The sequence below is a fragment of the Lissotriton vulgaris genome, chromosome 6 (genome assembly GCF_964263255.1).
Source record: "Lissotriton vulgaris chromosome 6, aLisVul1.2, whole genome shotgun sequence".
NCBI classification, from domain to species: domain Eukaryota; kingdom Metazoa; phylum Chordata; class Amphibia; order Caudata; family Salamandridae; genus Lissotriton; species Lissotriton vulgaris.
Genome location: NC_141694.1, coordinates 1,362,974,011 through 1,362,990,596, shown reverse-complemented (window position 1 = coordinate 1,362,990,596; position 16,586 = coordinate 1,362,974,011). Strand labels below are relative to the sequence as shown.

At 38.8% G+C, this 16,586-nt stretch overlaps 1 protein-coding gene across 3 annotated transcripts in view; it reads right to left on the bottom strand.

Annotated features, from left to right (window-relative positions):
* Nucleotides 1-1,070: 1,070 nt before the first annotated feature.
* BCL11A (BCL11 transcription factor A) overlaps nucleotides 1,071-16,586 on the bottom strand; it is a 133,691-nt gene continuing 118,175 nt past the window's right edge. Inside the window, exons 3-4 of one of the 3 annotated variants that reach the window (XM_086927490.1) lie at nucleotides 12,501-14,243; nucleotides 1,071-3,169 (exon numbers count right to left, since the gene is read on the bottom strand). In XM_086927490.1, the coding sequence (XP_086783616.1) occupies nucleotides 3,105-3,169; nucleotides 12,501-14,243 (1,808 nt within the window). In that variant the 3' untranslated portion in view covers nucleotides 1,071-3,104. Of the gene's footprint in view, nucleotides 3,170-12,220; nucleotides 14,244-16,586 lie in introns of all 3 variants that reach the window. The other 2 variants (XM_086927489.1, XM_086927488.1) reach the window with 2 other exon arrangements.

The following is a 16,586-nucleotide window of genomic DNA, read 5'->3' as shown; positions in this document are numbered from 1 at the left end:
GAACTTTCTACTGCAGGTGCTGATTGGATTTACTAGAGTATTATTCTAAATGCTACATTTTTGTAGCATGTTAGACGGGTATGAAAATCGCTATTGTTAGGGTGGCAGCTCAGGAACACTGCGGAGGAAAAGGATTGCATGTAAGAGAGATCACTTGAAGCTCTGGCCACACAAGGTCAGTATGTAGCGTAGGAGGCACCTAGAAAGCTTTCAATATCTTATTAAGTCGGGTAAGGTTTGCAGAATGGCAGCCATCTGCATGAGCCATTGGCCTTTAAACAGTACCTTCAACTTTAAAATGAAGTCATGAAAAGCAGAAATAAGGTCTAGTGATCCGGGTAACGAAAGTGTGGATGTAGCTTGCCCCCCCCCCCAAGGAGGTACTTTAGGAGGATTGCTGGATGTGCCAACTAAAGGGTTTTGTTGCATGAAAAGGCGATGTTGATGTGTGTGATAATGCTAACCAGGTGAAAATTAGAAGCGTGTGCAATTTTCCTAACAGCTCATGGAAATAAAAATGGATAGGTTGTGTTTAGCATACAATAGAAATCTCCCATCAAATTGGATTTTGAAGTATTGGTAGCTGATGAAAGGAAAGAATTCAAAGGCCTATCCCAGTAAAACTTGCCAACTTTTCTCTGAATCTTGGAAAATGAATTGCCCCAAGTGATGATAGGGTTTTGACCTTTTTTGCTTTTGACTGTTATCATCAACCTGTTTAAGTACAAAAGTAGGGCCTCTGATGGTGCTGAGATACATGCGATCCTGATCAGGTGCATTGTCCTGCATTAGTCCTCTGCAATATTCCTAGGAAAACAATAGTCAAACCATCGTCAGCACGCAAGGGATTTCGCCAGCAATGAGTATCCATGTTTACCTAGAGCAGAACCTTTCATGCAAAATGGTTACCCAATGTTGTCTGCAATCTGCCACCTCAGAACTAGGAAATGTAAACACCTTTCATTTGTCAAAAGAGGATTCACAAGAGCGGCAATAAAGGCAAAGTGAGCAAAACACATTTATTGGCTATCTTTCTTTGTACGCACTACAGAAAAAAGGACAAACAAAGCTGAGCGCTCCAACGTTTATTGTTTCAAGTTCCTTTTCTTAGCTTTACCACCTTTTTAAAGGCAAGTGTATAATGTGTAGAAACAACGATTCTTAGAATATACTTGCAGTATATAAGAACATTTTACATCATATTCACACAAAAGTTTTCAACCTATTTTGGGGGGGAAAAACTATTAAAATAAGAGCTGGTAGTCTTCCTGCGGTGTGCAAGACTGTGCAAACTCTGCACTAAGAGGAACCCTGCTTCGGTGATCCCACAGTGAAAAGCACCGGTGGGCATTCGGCCTCTGATTGCTGGATCGGCGGGTCGTTTGCGGACATACTATTCTGCATACAGTGTGCTGTCACGCAGGGGAATGGCAACGAACTGTTCCACTGCACTAGAGTGGGGGAGTTTATTCCCCCCGCCAAGGAATTTAAATAAAAAGTTTTTAAAAGCCCCTCGGAATTCAAAATCCCCACAGGCTTTGGAGTAAGCTCCTGGGTGCTTTAAGTGCAGCTGCATGTGGTACCAGGACCCAGTTATTGATAGTAGATTAAGGGGTGGCTGATCAGCTTGGCTTTGCAGTCCATTTGCGGAACCAACACTAGGCAGTAAAGGGGGAACACTCCCAGTACCCAACAGCTTGTTCATACAGTGCCTTGTCTTGGGAACATCAAGCAGTGACATTGTATGTCTCTTCTCAGGATTTATTATTCTCAGAGTAATTTATAAATAGGAATCCGTCAGAAGCCTAAACTCTGGGCCTTGTTCCAGTCAGCATCTCAATTATTATTACATAAATCATTACACTTAAATCATATTAACAACAATGACTATACAGTGACAATGCTTCTGTACTTAAACTTTATACAGTAGGCCTGGAAAAAATCTAACAATGGACACTTGAATGTTACCCACATATATATCTGTTTTTCTTTTCATTTCGACATCTTTCCACATTGAAATATATCTATAAAAGTTTTCAGGACACTGGGTCATGCTTGCATGGAATTTTACAGCAGCTTAAGAACACATTATGGATGCCATATAAATCTGGTTCAGAATCCTAACAAACTTGAAAAGGCCTCAATGGTTCATGGTTTTATACCACCATTAATTTATCACACTGTTAGAAAATGTCACATTTTGTATTACTATTCTTTTTTTCTTTTAGTGCTCCGGCTACATGTTGTCATCTGTAAGTTATGTCCTTGTTGACTCGTTTTTATAAATCTCCAGTCGCTGAGACAATGGTGTACGTTATCTCTGAAAGCAGGGCTTCTTCGGGTCCGACACAACACCAGCAGAGGTTATTATCAGCAATAATGCAGCTGTAAGTCATGGCCCTCTACAAACTCAATGTCCAGCCTAAGCACCATTGGAAACAACAGCGCGGCAGGGCCGCCATTTTGTTAGGACCGAGAAGCCCAGGAGCGGGTCCTAAAACTGTGACACACTAGCATGCCAAATCTATTTTGTTTCAGTTTCATGTAACATAAGCAATTAATCAAATGATATTGTGTCCTTGTATCCATTTTCTCTCTTGCCTTTTTCTGATTTAGCATTAGATTAATAAATTTAAAAAAGAAAAGATATTATAATGCAAATAAACTGCCGCGACAACTCCATTGACACATAACAGATTTTTTTTTTAAAAAGTCTTCCGCTGAGTTTCTAAACTCTGTACTACTAACCACTTCCATTAAATTAGTAACAGAGGGAAATTCCAACACATGAACTTGTTTTTAATTGAAAGGTTTTTGAGTGTTTTTAATCAACATTTAATGGCGAAAGATCATAAGTTGTGTTATTATGGAGAGGCAAAGTGCTTCGAGTACTTCTGTCTGGTGCAGTGGACTGAAAGGTAAGGCTAGGAATCGCAGAACAGGCTGCATCTCAATTGTGTCTTGTTTGCAGGCACCTGGACTGCTTGATTCAGCACGTTCATCTTCTTCTCCATCTTCTGACATCTTCTCGATGAGAGCTAGGCCTCTTACTTATTCCTGCCCATAATTAGTAGGTATACTTTTTAACACTTTTGCATATCTGTTCAGACTTCTTGCCATATATATTTGATTGTTCTGTTCTTAGATTTAAAGACGCTGTATTTTCCCCCTAGAAAAAAGGGATACAAATCACACTCTTAGTAAAAAAAAATACTCCCTGGAAGACACTGGATATAAAAGGGTAACAAGCTATGCAAATGGCAAGAGGATGAAAAACAGTGTCAGCCTTTTACAGTGATAGAGGGTGTGAAGTTTGGCAGGTAGTCAATCATTGGTATTTCGAATGGAAGGCACTATCACAGAGGTATGTATTGATAAATCATAAGGATGCTACAACATGCAGTGTTTATAAAAAAACAGAAAGCACAATCTGAGGACCAGAGAGGTTAGAAATGAAAATGGACCTGAAATGTATTCAAAGTATACCAATATATATACATATATGTCTCATAGAAGTATGTACAATACAAAAAAGGAGCCTAGAGTGTGCTCAGGAGTGGGTGAAAAGCAGGCATCAGTGGGTGAACTGCAAGCAAATGCTCGGGAGTCAAAAATTTAACTGTTCCTAAAATACAATAGGAATTGTCTTTTCCCAAGCTTCAACTATATTGCACATTTTCTTGAGGGTCTGAGGGTGAGGAATTGGAGGCCTGCTTAGTAAAATCATGTTAATTTTTATAGTATAAAATATTGGTTGTGCTGTCTGCAATGCAACCTGTTACCTTAAGACAGGGCATTTAAGAAACCTATAAACTTAAGGTTACAACGATAATCTTGCTAAAACAACTAGCAGCTAGTCTTATAGGGTGATTGGTACAGGATCCCATTATTTAAGGTGGCACTACTTCTGGCCGTTAACACATCCACAAAATGTCTGCCACTCAATATTGAGGCAAAATGGAATAAAGTTGAGCTAAGATTTGCTAACTTATAGAGTTTGAAGAATGTGTCAAATAAGGACACAAGAGTCTTATATCGTGAATTTTAATTTGTTTTTATTTTTTCAATAAAAGGGACAAAATGGGTGTATGAACAGGATAATGCAGACAACTGCCAAAAACACAGACAGTGGTTTATCCAATAAAAATTAACAAAGAGCAGAAACAAATACATTTACAAAAAATAAAAAAAGATTTGCTTGTAATGACCTCTGGTCATCAAAATAATAGTAAAAAAAGAAGACCCCAATGAAATAAAACAAAAATTCAATTAAGTGCACCTGTTCTGAACAGAGCACAAAAGCAACAATAAATAGTGAGTACTATAGTAAAAGGTAAAATTTCAAGTTATGACACACAGCTTTCAATACAGGAATATAAAAGGCCAATAACAAAATATTCTGCATTGCCATTTACAAAAGAATATTGAGTACAACGGGCGTTCTCCTTTTATATGCTTTGCATATGAAATTCTTTCCAATCTAAATATAGAGCACCATTTAGATTTTGGCATGAAAAGAACTGCAGAAACCTTTATTTCTACCGTTTTTTTTCTAATTTACTGCATAGGAAAATAATATGTTGGAATGTGGTGTGAAAGAAAGAGACAAAAAGCACACTAACGAATGAACCAACAACATTAGCTTGGATCACTGGACACAGTATGGCAGCAAGAAGAAAGGAACCAATAAAATAACATTCAAACAATGACAAAATGTACAACCCTCTGTGATGGCTATCAGTGTGACATTCGCAGTATTGTGTCCCCAAAAACAGCCATTTTATGGCTTTTTTCTGAACAGTGACACTTTTTTTGTTTTGAAACATACAAATATTTTTCACTTTATTATCCTGCCCAAAAAAAATATATATACCTTGGCAGCACGTGTATTTTCTTTTCACCGCCAAAAAAGGCATGCCCCTTTTCAGAGACCTCTCAACTGAGAAATGTACAATTTCAATATAAATACTGTAGTGCCTACGCTAAGTGAACATGTACTCCAAATATTATTCAAGAGGTACAGAAAAAAGACCCTCTATGTAATTAACAACTGACATGAATGTGCGTATTTTTCCTATTTTAAGTACTATATAACCTAAGCCTTTCTCCTGATACCTTAAATACGACCCAAAGAGCTGCATTTTTAAAAAGCTTAACTCTCCACAGCTGGTCTTATATTTATTTTTCTTGTATGAATAACAAATAGGATACCTCTAAGACAATGGAACCATAAAATACAGCTCCATTAAATATAATGATGCAATTACAGGGAAAAAACTAATGTATTTTTTAAGTGTATCATTGAACTGTTTAAGAAAAACATTTACTGTATTTATGACGAGTGTAGTCTATTTCCATTCACATTAATATAATACATTTGATGAGCAGCTTTAAAAATGGCTTCATCCCAAGGTAAAAATACAATTCACATACTTGTAAGCAAGGGTGTGCGTTTCAGTGTGTGTGTGTATATATACATATATATAGTCCAACACATTAGGGTATCTCTATCAGCCAATATACAGACTATTATTGGGTTTTCTATGATATGGGGAGTAGTTAATCAATTAAACCCATTATGATATTATTGACATGTTGTGAGTCACGTTATAGTTATGTCCCAGCTCAAACCTGAGGCAACAACAATAAAAAAACAAAGCTTTTTTAAAAAGCAAAACAATATGTGGATGGAAGAATAAAAAGAAAAGATGTACTTTTCTCATGAGCTCCATCTCAAAGTCCCTAAGTCAACCAGTGAACTATGGAGTGTAAAAACAGTCACTGGAAAATCCCTGAGCTGTATATGTGTGTGTATATGTGTGTGTGTGTGTGTGTGTGTGTGTGTATGTGTTTGTGCGTGTATATATATATAATATATATATATATATAGAGAGAGAGAGAGAGAAAGAGAGAGAGCGCGAGCGAGAGAGAGAGAGAGAGATTAAGTACTTCACCCTAATATATGTAAGCATTGAGAAAGATCTTAACATATATGGCTGGTACCATGTATAAACCACTTCATGATTCAAACAAAGTGTGTTGATGTTAAGGGATAAAATCAATATATATTACAGCACTGTAATACACACATGGGAATATATGTGTATGACAGATAGAGAGTACAGGGAAATGCTCTTTATTCTCACTTGTTATGAGTAGGGGCAAAACTCATCTAGTGAGCAACCGGACTGAGACATGGCCCTCCCTACCCTCATATAAGTACTCGAATAAAGATTGAAACTTGAAGTGGGCATTAAAAATACAAAAAACATGCATCAAGTGCTCGCCCTTACAAACAATGTTTCTGCCTTTTGAAAAAGGGTTATGGAAGGATTAAGCCTGTCATTTCGCTTTCTGAAATACCACTCTTGCTAGTGCTCTATTAAATCTTCTAGCCACATATGTTAGTATAAAAACACAACATAGAACATAAAACAAAATAAAAGTAAAAGGAGTGTATATCATCAATAGAGATATAACAGAGACACGTAGTTGATACAGTTATGAGGCGTTACTTGGTTTGGTGTGATAACTAGATGTTTATATCTAAGTCATTGTAAGAGCACATTTTAAGAGAATATTTGAAACACACTGTCTAACAATGATCAGCGTTTATCACATAAATGATTACTAGTTAATAAAGGTAAGTGCCTTGGTTTGTGCTCTAAAAAGATTGAAAGGAGTTGGTTCACAAGACATCATCCTAAAGCTAAAGGTCCAATGTTGTTCTCTTTTTGTACTAACTTCAGAAAGACTAACAATAACCATAGGTTTCAAAACAATGTCAGAACAGAGTGTGTGGATAGTGGGGAAATGGGGAACATTTTTATGCTTCTTGTGCGGGAGGTGCAATAAGTGATCTGCTTTTATTTATGCTCTATTAAATTGCATTAAGTTGTATTATAGTATTTAAATATTTTGCTAGAAATAAAGTTTTTAGTGTAAATGTTAGTCAATATTTTATGCCTGAAGCGCCCCAATATTTCATGGTGTAAAATATATATATATATATATATACACAAACACACACACGCAGACACAAGCATAGATAGACGTACACAAACAAGAGCGAGGGGCAATATTGTATGTTCGTGTGCATTTAATTTAATGTTCAATGCTCACTGAACAAAAGTCATGCAACTCATGATGGCCGGAGCCTTGGCCAGTAGACCGTACTCCTTTATTTATTGACCTGGGAAAATGGATTCTATATAAAAATGCCTTCAAAGTTGCGGGCATGAAATAGTACGTAGTGCACAATCACGTGTATTACACTACTCAGTGACATGGTGACCAGGGTTAAGTTGCACAGCAACAAGTACGGCAGACAGTCACTATCCATGGTGCATCTCATTCACCAAACAACGATTTCACATGCTTCAGACACGGCGTTATCGGATTTTTACTACCCTTGGGGAATTGACCTTACAATGGTGGATTTTTTGTGCTTCTATGGGAAATCTGGTGCCTACGAGCTGAAGGTGCCTGAGGGGGCTGCTAACAATTGCCTCACAATGTCGCTGACTTAGCTGTAGGTGAAACCACTGCAATGTTTTGAAGACGAGACTGCTGTTTTGGCTACTGTTATCAAGAAAATATAATTGCATTTTACCGCACAACAGTGTTTGTGCATTGGTACTGAAATGTGGGGAAACCAAGAGTGCAAATTGAAGTATTTTAGTGGAACTTTTTTTCTGAATTAGTAAGACTGATTATCTGAACGGGTATTTATTTATTTATAAAGTTAGATTAATGTTTAATTGGTATTAAAATACTTTTAAGACATTTAGTGGTGAGTAGTTATGGGCCCATATGCACAGATTGCTCATCAACGAATTCAGGGAATGAACAGACTGAATGTAGGCTGACTTTTAAATTTGAAAAAGCAGGTTTTGCTTAAAGAAAAACCTCTGCTGCTATTGGTGCAGCAGCATGTCTATCAATAGATTTGAAAGAGACAAAATTAGCTTGACATTTCGATTGTCTTTTGCACCCTGTTTACAAAGTAGGCCCTAAACTGTGCTTTTTTGTTTATAATAATAGCACCTCTTTGTATTCTTTCTTTGTCATGTTGTATTCCCATGGCAAATAGTTGTTCATACATCGGAGAGTGCGTGTTACAATTACTTTATGCATGGAAACAACTCTCCAAGTAGTCACAAGGTCTTCTAAATTTTTTTTTTACCTTAACCCCTTCAATGCTCGTGATGGAACCCAGCCGTCATGAGACACAGGTGTGGCCTGTGTGCATGACGGCTGGGTCCCGTCACGACCCCGCCCGCGATTGGAATGTCCAGCACCGGGCTGGAATTCCTGCTGCAGGCAAGGTGTTAAAACCGTAATTTAACCCTTTGTATCCTGGTTTAGTTAAATATATTTTGTTCAAACAAATAGATGAAAAAATGCACTGGCATAAATCACATCTGCGGATGTTCAGAGTATACCATTCTAATTATTACCATTGCTGAGGGAGAAGATTCATGTCTCATTTGAGCATTCATGCATTGTGAGTCATGGCTCCTCCTCACACGCCAAAAATGTTAATAAATAGCATATTGTACTACGAGCACCTGCATATATGCTATATTTATAACCACAAAAATAAAACATGCTAACATTCAAACATGACTGGTGCAAAGGAGCATGTTAATAACAAAGTAGAGGAGGAACATCCAGATATGGAACCTCTATTAGATCTAGCTATGCATCTTCACAAAGCCCATGTTGTAATTAATGTACAATAAAAATAACTGAGCTTATACTCACAAGGCCTATTCAATGTGGTTGTGCTCTGCTTTTGGTGACACACATTTGTTTATACCATTTACAAGTTCAAAAAAGCAGGCATAAACAATATTTGTAGATCTGTGGAATGTTATATGCTATTTTTACCAATGTTAAGTGGGGGAGGGCCAGCATGACCCCCTTGAGGTTTTGCCCCACACTCAACAATGGCCGTGCACTCTGCATATCTGCATGTACGCTATATACAGATGTACCAAGTGTCCTGTGCTTTTACCACTGATCAGAGTGGAGAGGGGCCATGACTCTCACACAAGCAGACTCAAGTGAGTCATGATGCCTCTCACCTCCCTCAACTATGATTTAAAAAATTGCATATCAGTCTCTGTGAATCTTTAAATATTATTTATTCTGAGCTGTCTTTTCATGTGAAAAGATATTGTACCAGACCTTGTGGTAATGGGGCCAGTTGTTTCCTGAAGTTAATTTAAGATTGTCATATTTAGGCTGTACTAAGATTATAGCCTTGACATTTGCACTGGGGTAATAAATGTGTGAATGGAGATGTTGTATAGCTGCTAACAATAACATGAGTTACTAGCACTTCAGTTATTTATATCTTAAATCACCTTAGCTACTGGAGACGTTCCAACCATGCAATGTAGCTCAGTGAGTTATGCAATGACTTCCACCTGCTAATTTGATCTGAGTTGCCTACAAGACAGATGTGCGTTCTGCAGTTCATCAATTGCTGTTGAATTAGGATTTTACTAACACTTGTTATTTACACTGACAAGCTGCAGGTCTTTAGTAGTAATACAATATGAGCACGTATAACAGTCATGATTCAATCCCGAATATGACATTCATGAGCCCTGTTCACTGAATAATTAAGTAGGTAAATAAATGTGACATTACAGTGCCTACACTGTAGACGAGTTAAATAAAACTGCACTCGCACCTTTGTGCCTGTGCACCAGAACAATGGTAAGGCCCCGGGCGTTTATCAGTTAGCAACAAGTAGATATTTCACTACAGAAATGAGTGTCATGTAACATGGCTTGTAGAAAGTGGCCAGTCTCACCAAAGGTTTCAATGGCACCCCAAAAAATGATTACTGATTTTTCCTAGCAGTGCTGGCTTACGTTTTCTTTCTAAATTGTCCTTAAATTAGCTAAAAAATAGCTAAAGACCATTTTCACGTAAAAATCCCCAGCAAAAAGATGTTATGCTTTCTAGTGAGTGAGTTGAAAGATGGTGTAAGGTGATCAGCATTTATGATGATTCACAATGCGTCGATGTTTCTGTATATTGTCTGATATATGTACATGTATTCCCACATTGCATAGAAAGACAAAAAATTAAAAATGTAGATATATATATTTTCATATACACCGTACTGATGTATGCATATATATATATATATATATATATATATATATATATATATATATATATATATATATATATATGTGTGTGTGTGTGTGTGTGTGTGTGTGTGTGTTTGCATGTACACATACATGTTTGTATGTGTATACACCTGTGTAAGCATGTACTAAAAAGATGGATGCATAAATACACAAATATGTAAAAATGCATTTCTGCAAGTATATCAAGGTATGTGTACATGTGTAAGAAAAATAAAATATATATATATATATATATATATATATATATATATATATATATATATATATATATATATATATATATATATATATATATATACACACACACACAGAACATGTGCAATGATTGTGTGAGTGTGTGTGTTACAGAAGTTAGCAGGAAGTCAAGAATTGGATTTTAGGTAAAACTTTACCCGTGAGTTACTTGTGCCATTTCTAATATAGCATCTGTTGGTATATGTATGTCTATTCTTATCATCAAGATCGTGCTAATTAGTTTAGCTTTTGTAAAATGTTTCCCTTATTTAAAGGCATGTAAACTAGGACCATTGTACAGTGCAGGCAATGATCCTCTCTGAGCGGTCTCTTTTATACTCTCTGTACCGCTGAATTAAACAAAAAAAAGATACATTTATTACAGGCAGAGTCAAGTGCTTTTTGAACACCATTCTGGAATGGATGTTCACTTAATAAAACAACGAATGCTATTATTGCGCTACACAAATAACGCACCAAGCCGGAGAAACAGAGTGAAATGCTTCCTGCATGGAGCTGAGGCCCTCACTGCTGACCCGGCAAAGATTCCTCTTTGTCCTTTCTTCCTGTCTACTCTTTTGAGTGTCATATTATGAGGCAAGATTTGGGAGCTGGAACCTATTCTCCGTCGTGAGAATGTTAGCTTATATACCGGTTGTGGTTTTCAGTGGCAAAGTTCACCATATTGTTCTAATGAACCATAATTACATCTGGTTTACTCTTCCTTACACTCAGTAAAATATTACTGCCTGTCTTTCCCTGCGCTGAAGAATCACCTGACAACTAAAGATTAATTGCCAACCTAATGAATAAGTGCATCTAACCTTGTTTTGTTTGGTGGGGTTTCGTTCAATGGCAAAATTAATTCGAATGTTAGTTTTTAAGAAGTTGTTTACATTTTAAGGAGGGTGTGGTTTATAAAACGAAACCCTCTGTTTACCATTCGGTTTTATCAGGGTTACAAAGGCATTTATACTGATATAATCAGTTTTTGTTTTAGAAACTTTTAATTTGTCAACAGAGTAAGGACGTTTGGGAATCAGTGGGTCATACTTTCAGGTAGCTGTTGTTGAGGGCCTGGTGGGGGGTAAGTCACAGGCTAATTGCTTGTGGCCCTCTTGCCAGGAACTTCTGCTTTGAGCAACAAGTTTCTAAGAATTAGGAAAGAGCCATCGATATGGTTCTAGATAGAAGGCACAACGATATTTTTGAACCCAAAGGGTATTATTATAAGTTAATGTTTGTTTCTAATTTTGAATGGAAGGGCTTTTACTGTTTCTAATATGAGCCCGAGGGGCATAGTTAACCTTTTACAGACTAGGAAGTAGGCTTAAATTGGATTGCCTGTCCTTAACCTCCTGTCTGTAGAGAGCTAACCAAAAATACTCTGTTCCTCCGTAAGACACAAAAACAAAACTGTACATGATATGTATGAAAGAATTATGCAGCATGGTATTTTGTCAGAACGGACTGAAACAGTGACGTTTTCTCTGAAATTAACCAGGGGGAAGAGGAGGTGGGAGGGACAATTTAAGAAGAGCCATAACATACCATCCATACATGCCGTCTAACTAAAAAAAAAAAAAAGACAACATACACAACATGTAAATTATTGCACAAGAGAAAGGCTCTAATGTTTGCGTAAAATGCAATAGTATTGCCCCGATACAGATCATGCATTGGAACGGTGAGGGGGGGAAATAAAAAAATGTGTGCTGGTGAAAAGCACTGTCTTATATCCTTATCTTTCATTATTTTAAATCACAGGGGACTAGAAAAAATCTACAGGGGACCGATTGGGGGTATTAATATACCTCTATTCAGTTTTTATATCATTATTCAAGACTCGATCACTGTGCCATTTTTTCATGTGTTTCTCCAGGGTACTGTACACGCTAAAAGGCATCTGACAAATTTCACATTTGTAAACGTCCTTCCCCACCTGACCATGTGTTTTCATGTGCCGGGTGAGTTTGCTACTCTGGGCGCAGGCGTAGTTGCAAAGCTCACACTTGTATGGCCTTTCACCCGTGTGGCTCCTCCTGTGAACAGTGAGGTTACTACAGTTCTTGAAGATTTTCCCACAGTACTCACAAGTGTCGCTGCGCTTGCCCTCTTTTGAGCTCGGCCTGCCAGGGCCGGGGCCGCTAATGTGTGGGGTGCTTCCTCCACTTCCCGTGCCACTGCGGCCTGAAATCCCTCCGTCCATCTCTCCTGGAGGCGTGGAGAAACGTAAGCTCCCGTTTTCGGACGAGTGCTCAGAGGAGGAGGCAAAAGGCGATTGTCTGGAGTCTCCAAAGGTGAGGAATGGATCTTTGAGCTGCCTGGATGCTGCGTAGCCAGCCAGCCACTGGGAGTAAACATTTTCTGAGTTAGGCATTGCTGAAGCAGGCAGGTCAAATTCCTTCTCAAGTTTAATGCGTTTGGAGAAGGGGCTCAGGGAACTGGGACTACCTAACAGCAGTTTTTTTGATAAGCCTCCAGAGGCCGATTCACCAGGTGAGCAGCCTCTCCCATTGACAGCGCCATCATCAATGCGATCAGATTCTCCCGCCACAGAATCTTCGTCACAAGTGTCTCTGTGGACTTCAGTTTCAGACAAATGACCCCTTTTATGTTTTTCAGCCAGCACCTGGTGAAAGGCCTCGCTGAAGTGGTGCATGACGCTCAGGCTCATGCCTTGCATGATGTCTGGCATGGAACGGTTCTCCTCACCAGTCCTGGAGTTATTTTCATGGTGGCGGGCAGCTTCTAGATTAATGCCAAAACTATAATCGTGCCTACTGTCACTCTCATTCAAGTCCTCCTCCTCCTCTTCCTCTTCCTCCTCCTCCTCTTCCTCCTCCTCCTCCTCTTCTTCCTCCTCGTCCCCATTTTCTGGAATCATATTGGGATCATGTTCACTCTTGAACTTGGCTACTACAGACTTAAGAGCGCTGCTTGCACTGCCAGCATGGTCACTTGTTCCAGGCTCTGGGGAGCTGGCTGTGGAGAGACCGTCATCTGATTTTACTGTCATGGGGGAGGATTTGTGCATGTGTGTTTTCATATGGCGTTTTAGTTTGCTGGCTTGCGTACATGCATGGTCACAAAGGTTGCATTTGTAGGGTTTCTCACCAGTGTGGCTTCTACGATGTACTACCAAATTACTCTGAAATTTGAATGTCTTGCCACAGAACTCGCAAGATTTAGATTTTAACGGTGGCTGGGAAGGTGGGGGAACTGACTGAAGAGGAGGAAGGGGAGGTGTTGCCAAAAAGGGAGGCTTGCTGCCTGGCTGGAATGGTTGCAGTAACCTTTGCATAGGACTGGGCCGGTTGGGAGATAACGGTGGGCTGGAACCAGAGGTGTTCCCAGCCAACTCTCTAAGTCTCCTGGAAAAATCCATAGCTGGTGGCTCCATGGCCAGTGGGTTCAGTCGCAGCACCCTGTCAAAGGCACTAGGGTGATGGGTTGCAAGAGCCATCTCTTCTGCACCGAGACGTTCTATGCGATGTGGATCTATGTGATGCCTTGGCGGCGGGCTAAACAAAGGAGGCGTGGGTGGAAAGCGGCCTTCCCCTAGACCAGAAACCTCTCGCGACACTGATCCAGGTATTCTCAGCAGGTTAAAGGGATTATTGTCTGCAACGTGAATTCCATGGAGTGGTGGCTGTGGGGGACATTCTGCACCCAGTCCTGATGGGATGCCTACCCGCGGTGTCAAGGGGCTGCCGTGATCACTTTCCAGGTAGATTCTGAAGCCGTGGGTGTTCTGGGCATGTTGCAAGAGAAACCATGCACTGTTGAATGGCTGTTTACAAGTTGTACACGTGTAGCTGCTGGGCTCTTCTTTACCTGAAAAATAATACAATGGCAACATCAATTTTTAATCACTGTGTTGTTTATCAAAGATTTACAGTCACTGCTTTTACTTTTAACTTATGTTAATCCAAACATTTAATACATTAACTAATATAACAGTTTCAGAGTAAGATGCATAATTCAGAGGCATTCTTTGTATTCTTAAAATCAACCTGAACATATTGAAGTGCTGTACAATTCTTTGCCCACATTTGTCCTACTGAATTTTTGACATACATTTAATATTCCACTGTTTTTTTGCACAAAAAAACAAATAAAAAATTGTGAGGTGATTTTGGTACAAGCAATCTAAGGATTTTGTGTTTTTGATACTACCTGCTTTCAAGGGATTGTTATAGTTAGAATTAAAAAACGCAAATTACACAACATCTCAAATTGTAAAACATTGGAGAATTTTACTGAGGATGAACATGCTTTTTCTGTAAGATAGATGTGTGACAAACAAAAGACATGGCGCAGATGAAAGTAGTAAAGCCCTTGATACCTCAGCTATTAAAAATGTCTTATCACCTGGATGAAAAAAAATGAATAAAACCATAACATCTACTTTAACTTATTCTCTTTGAAAAACAAACACAGTCTGACCCTCAGAAACATAGTAAAAACCATCACTGCAGAAACCATCTGCATGTTTCGCTTGTTTTGCGAAGATGCTAACAATGAATACAAGGTATCGCAGTCACATGATCCAGCTTCATTTCAGACATCCTTGAGAAGAACTTAGTGAGTCAAAAGTCTGGCTGGTGGCCAGCACGCCTGGCTGCCAAGCTTTGCCGACCAGAAGTCTCTTTATTTCTCTCAAAGAGAAAATGACGACTGCCTCTTTGGAAAGCGCTGCCATCACTTCATCTCATAATGCTTCACATTTAAGAGACAAGATGGAAGAACCAATTATGCAGATAAATAACAACACCTAGCCCTGGGGTGGTGTGGTCATTACAAACTACCATTTTCCAAAGTAGAAAAGAATCTACCAATTTTAGGATTTCTTGTTCAAAGGAGTACAGTCATGATTCTTATTTTGTAACTTAAGTTGTTATTTCTATGGTGGACAGGAGTGGACGGCAACATAGTGGATCACCAAAGTCATTGGATCTGAATGGCATTCTATTTTGCTCCTGGCTGACACAAAGGGTAAAAGAATGCTTTTCAGTGTTAACAGCCCCTGCTACTTAGATCAGATGTGTACACACTTTAAAGAGCAGTACATATGAGTGTGTTCCTTAAAGAAAGATCGTAGGTCCCAGATGAAAGATGGAAATGAGTTATGTATGAAGAATATTTACAAAAGGGAGAAGTTCATGGAAAACTCTGAACAACACACCTTTCTTGGCAAGGACATGTGCGTATATACCCTCTCCATATAGAAGTCTTGATTATGCTGGTGAGGAACAGGAAGCAAGGTGACATGACCATAAAAGGAGTGGGACATAGGCGTATTGCTCAAATATCCGTCTGTGTATTAAAGTGTTCTCAAAGACTCCAAAAAGACGACAGCTTACACTGGATGTTACGTGGAGGACCTTAACTTTACGAACAAAACCTATCGTACTTTAAGAGATCAGGGCTCAGAGTACCCATGTCAATTGAAAATAAAAAGGTATGTTTACAAAAAAAATGTAAAACCCCAATAATTAAACAGAAATAGAGAAGAAAGTAACTAGAGGACACTTGTAATGTGAGAAACGAAAAAAAACTCATCAACATATGTATATGCTATTGCCCCTGCTTAGAGTGTTAACACCTCCTCTGAGGGCACTAAAGGCTATCAAGTGTCTACACTGTAATTAAGGACCTGAGCCAAAAGCGAGGGCCTATAAAGGTGTCAGGAAATCGACAGCTCTTAACACCCAACAGCATGTCAGTAATAAGGTCAATAGCACCCATCCCCCAAATCTAACCCTTCACAGGCAGTTAAGCAAGCTCCCCGAACCCAGCAAACACCATGTCCCTGTTTACTCTCACACTGACCGCTGATTACAGGCAGTAAACAGTAGTTAATGCTTCCATTCGAACCATTTTCACTGCTTTAGCCGTTCTCATAATTCCTTATAGAACACCAATTAGAATTATGGGTTTACAAAATATAATACAAATCCTTTCACTCGAAATAATGATGGAGATTTCTTCTTCAAGTGGGTCACCGGTGGGCCTAATATGCAACCACACAGGAGGGTAAAGAAGAAACTAGGGAACAGAGATAAAAAAAAGTTGCGGGGTGCCCCTTTTGTTTATTATGATGATATTTGCTATTGCTTATAAAGTGAAATATAGCAAGGTCAAACAATAGGGCAAAATTCTGCACACACCAGTCAG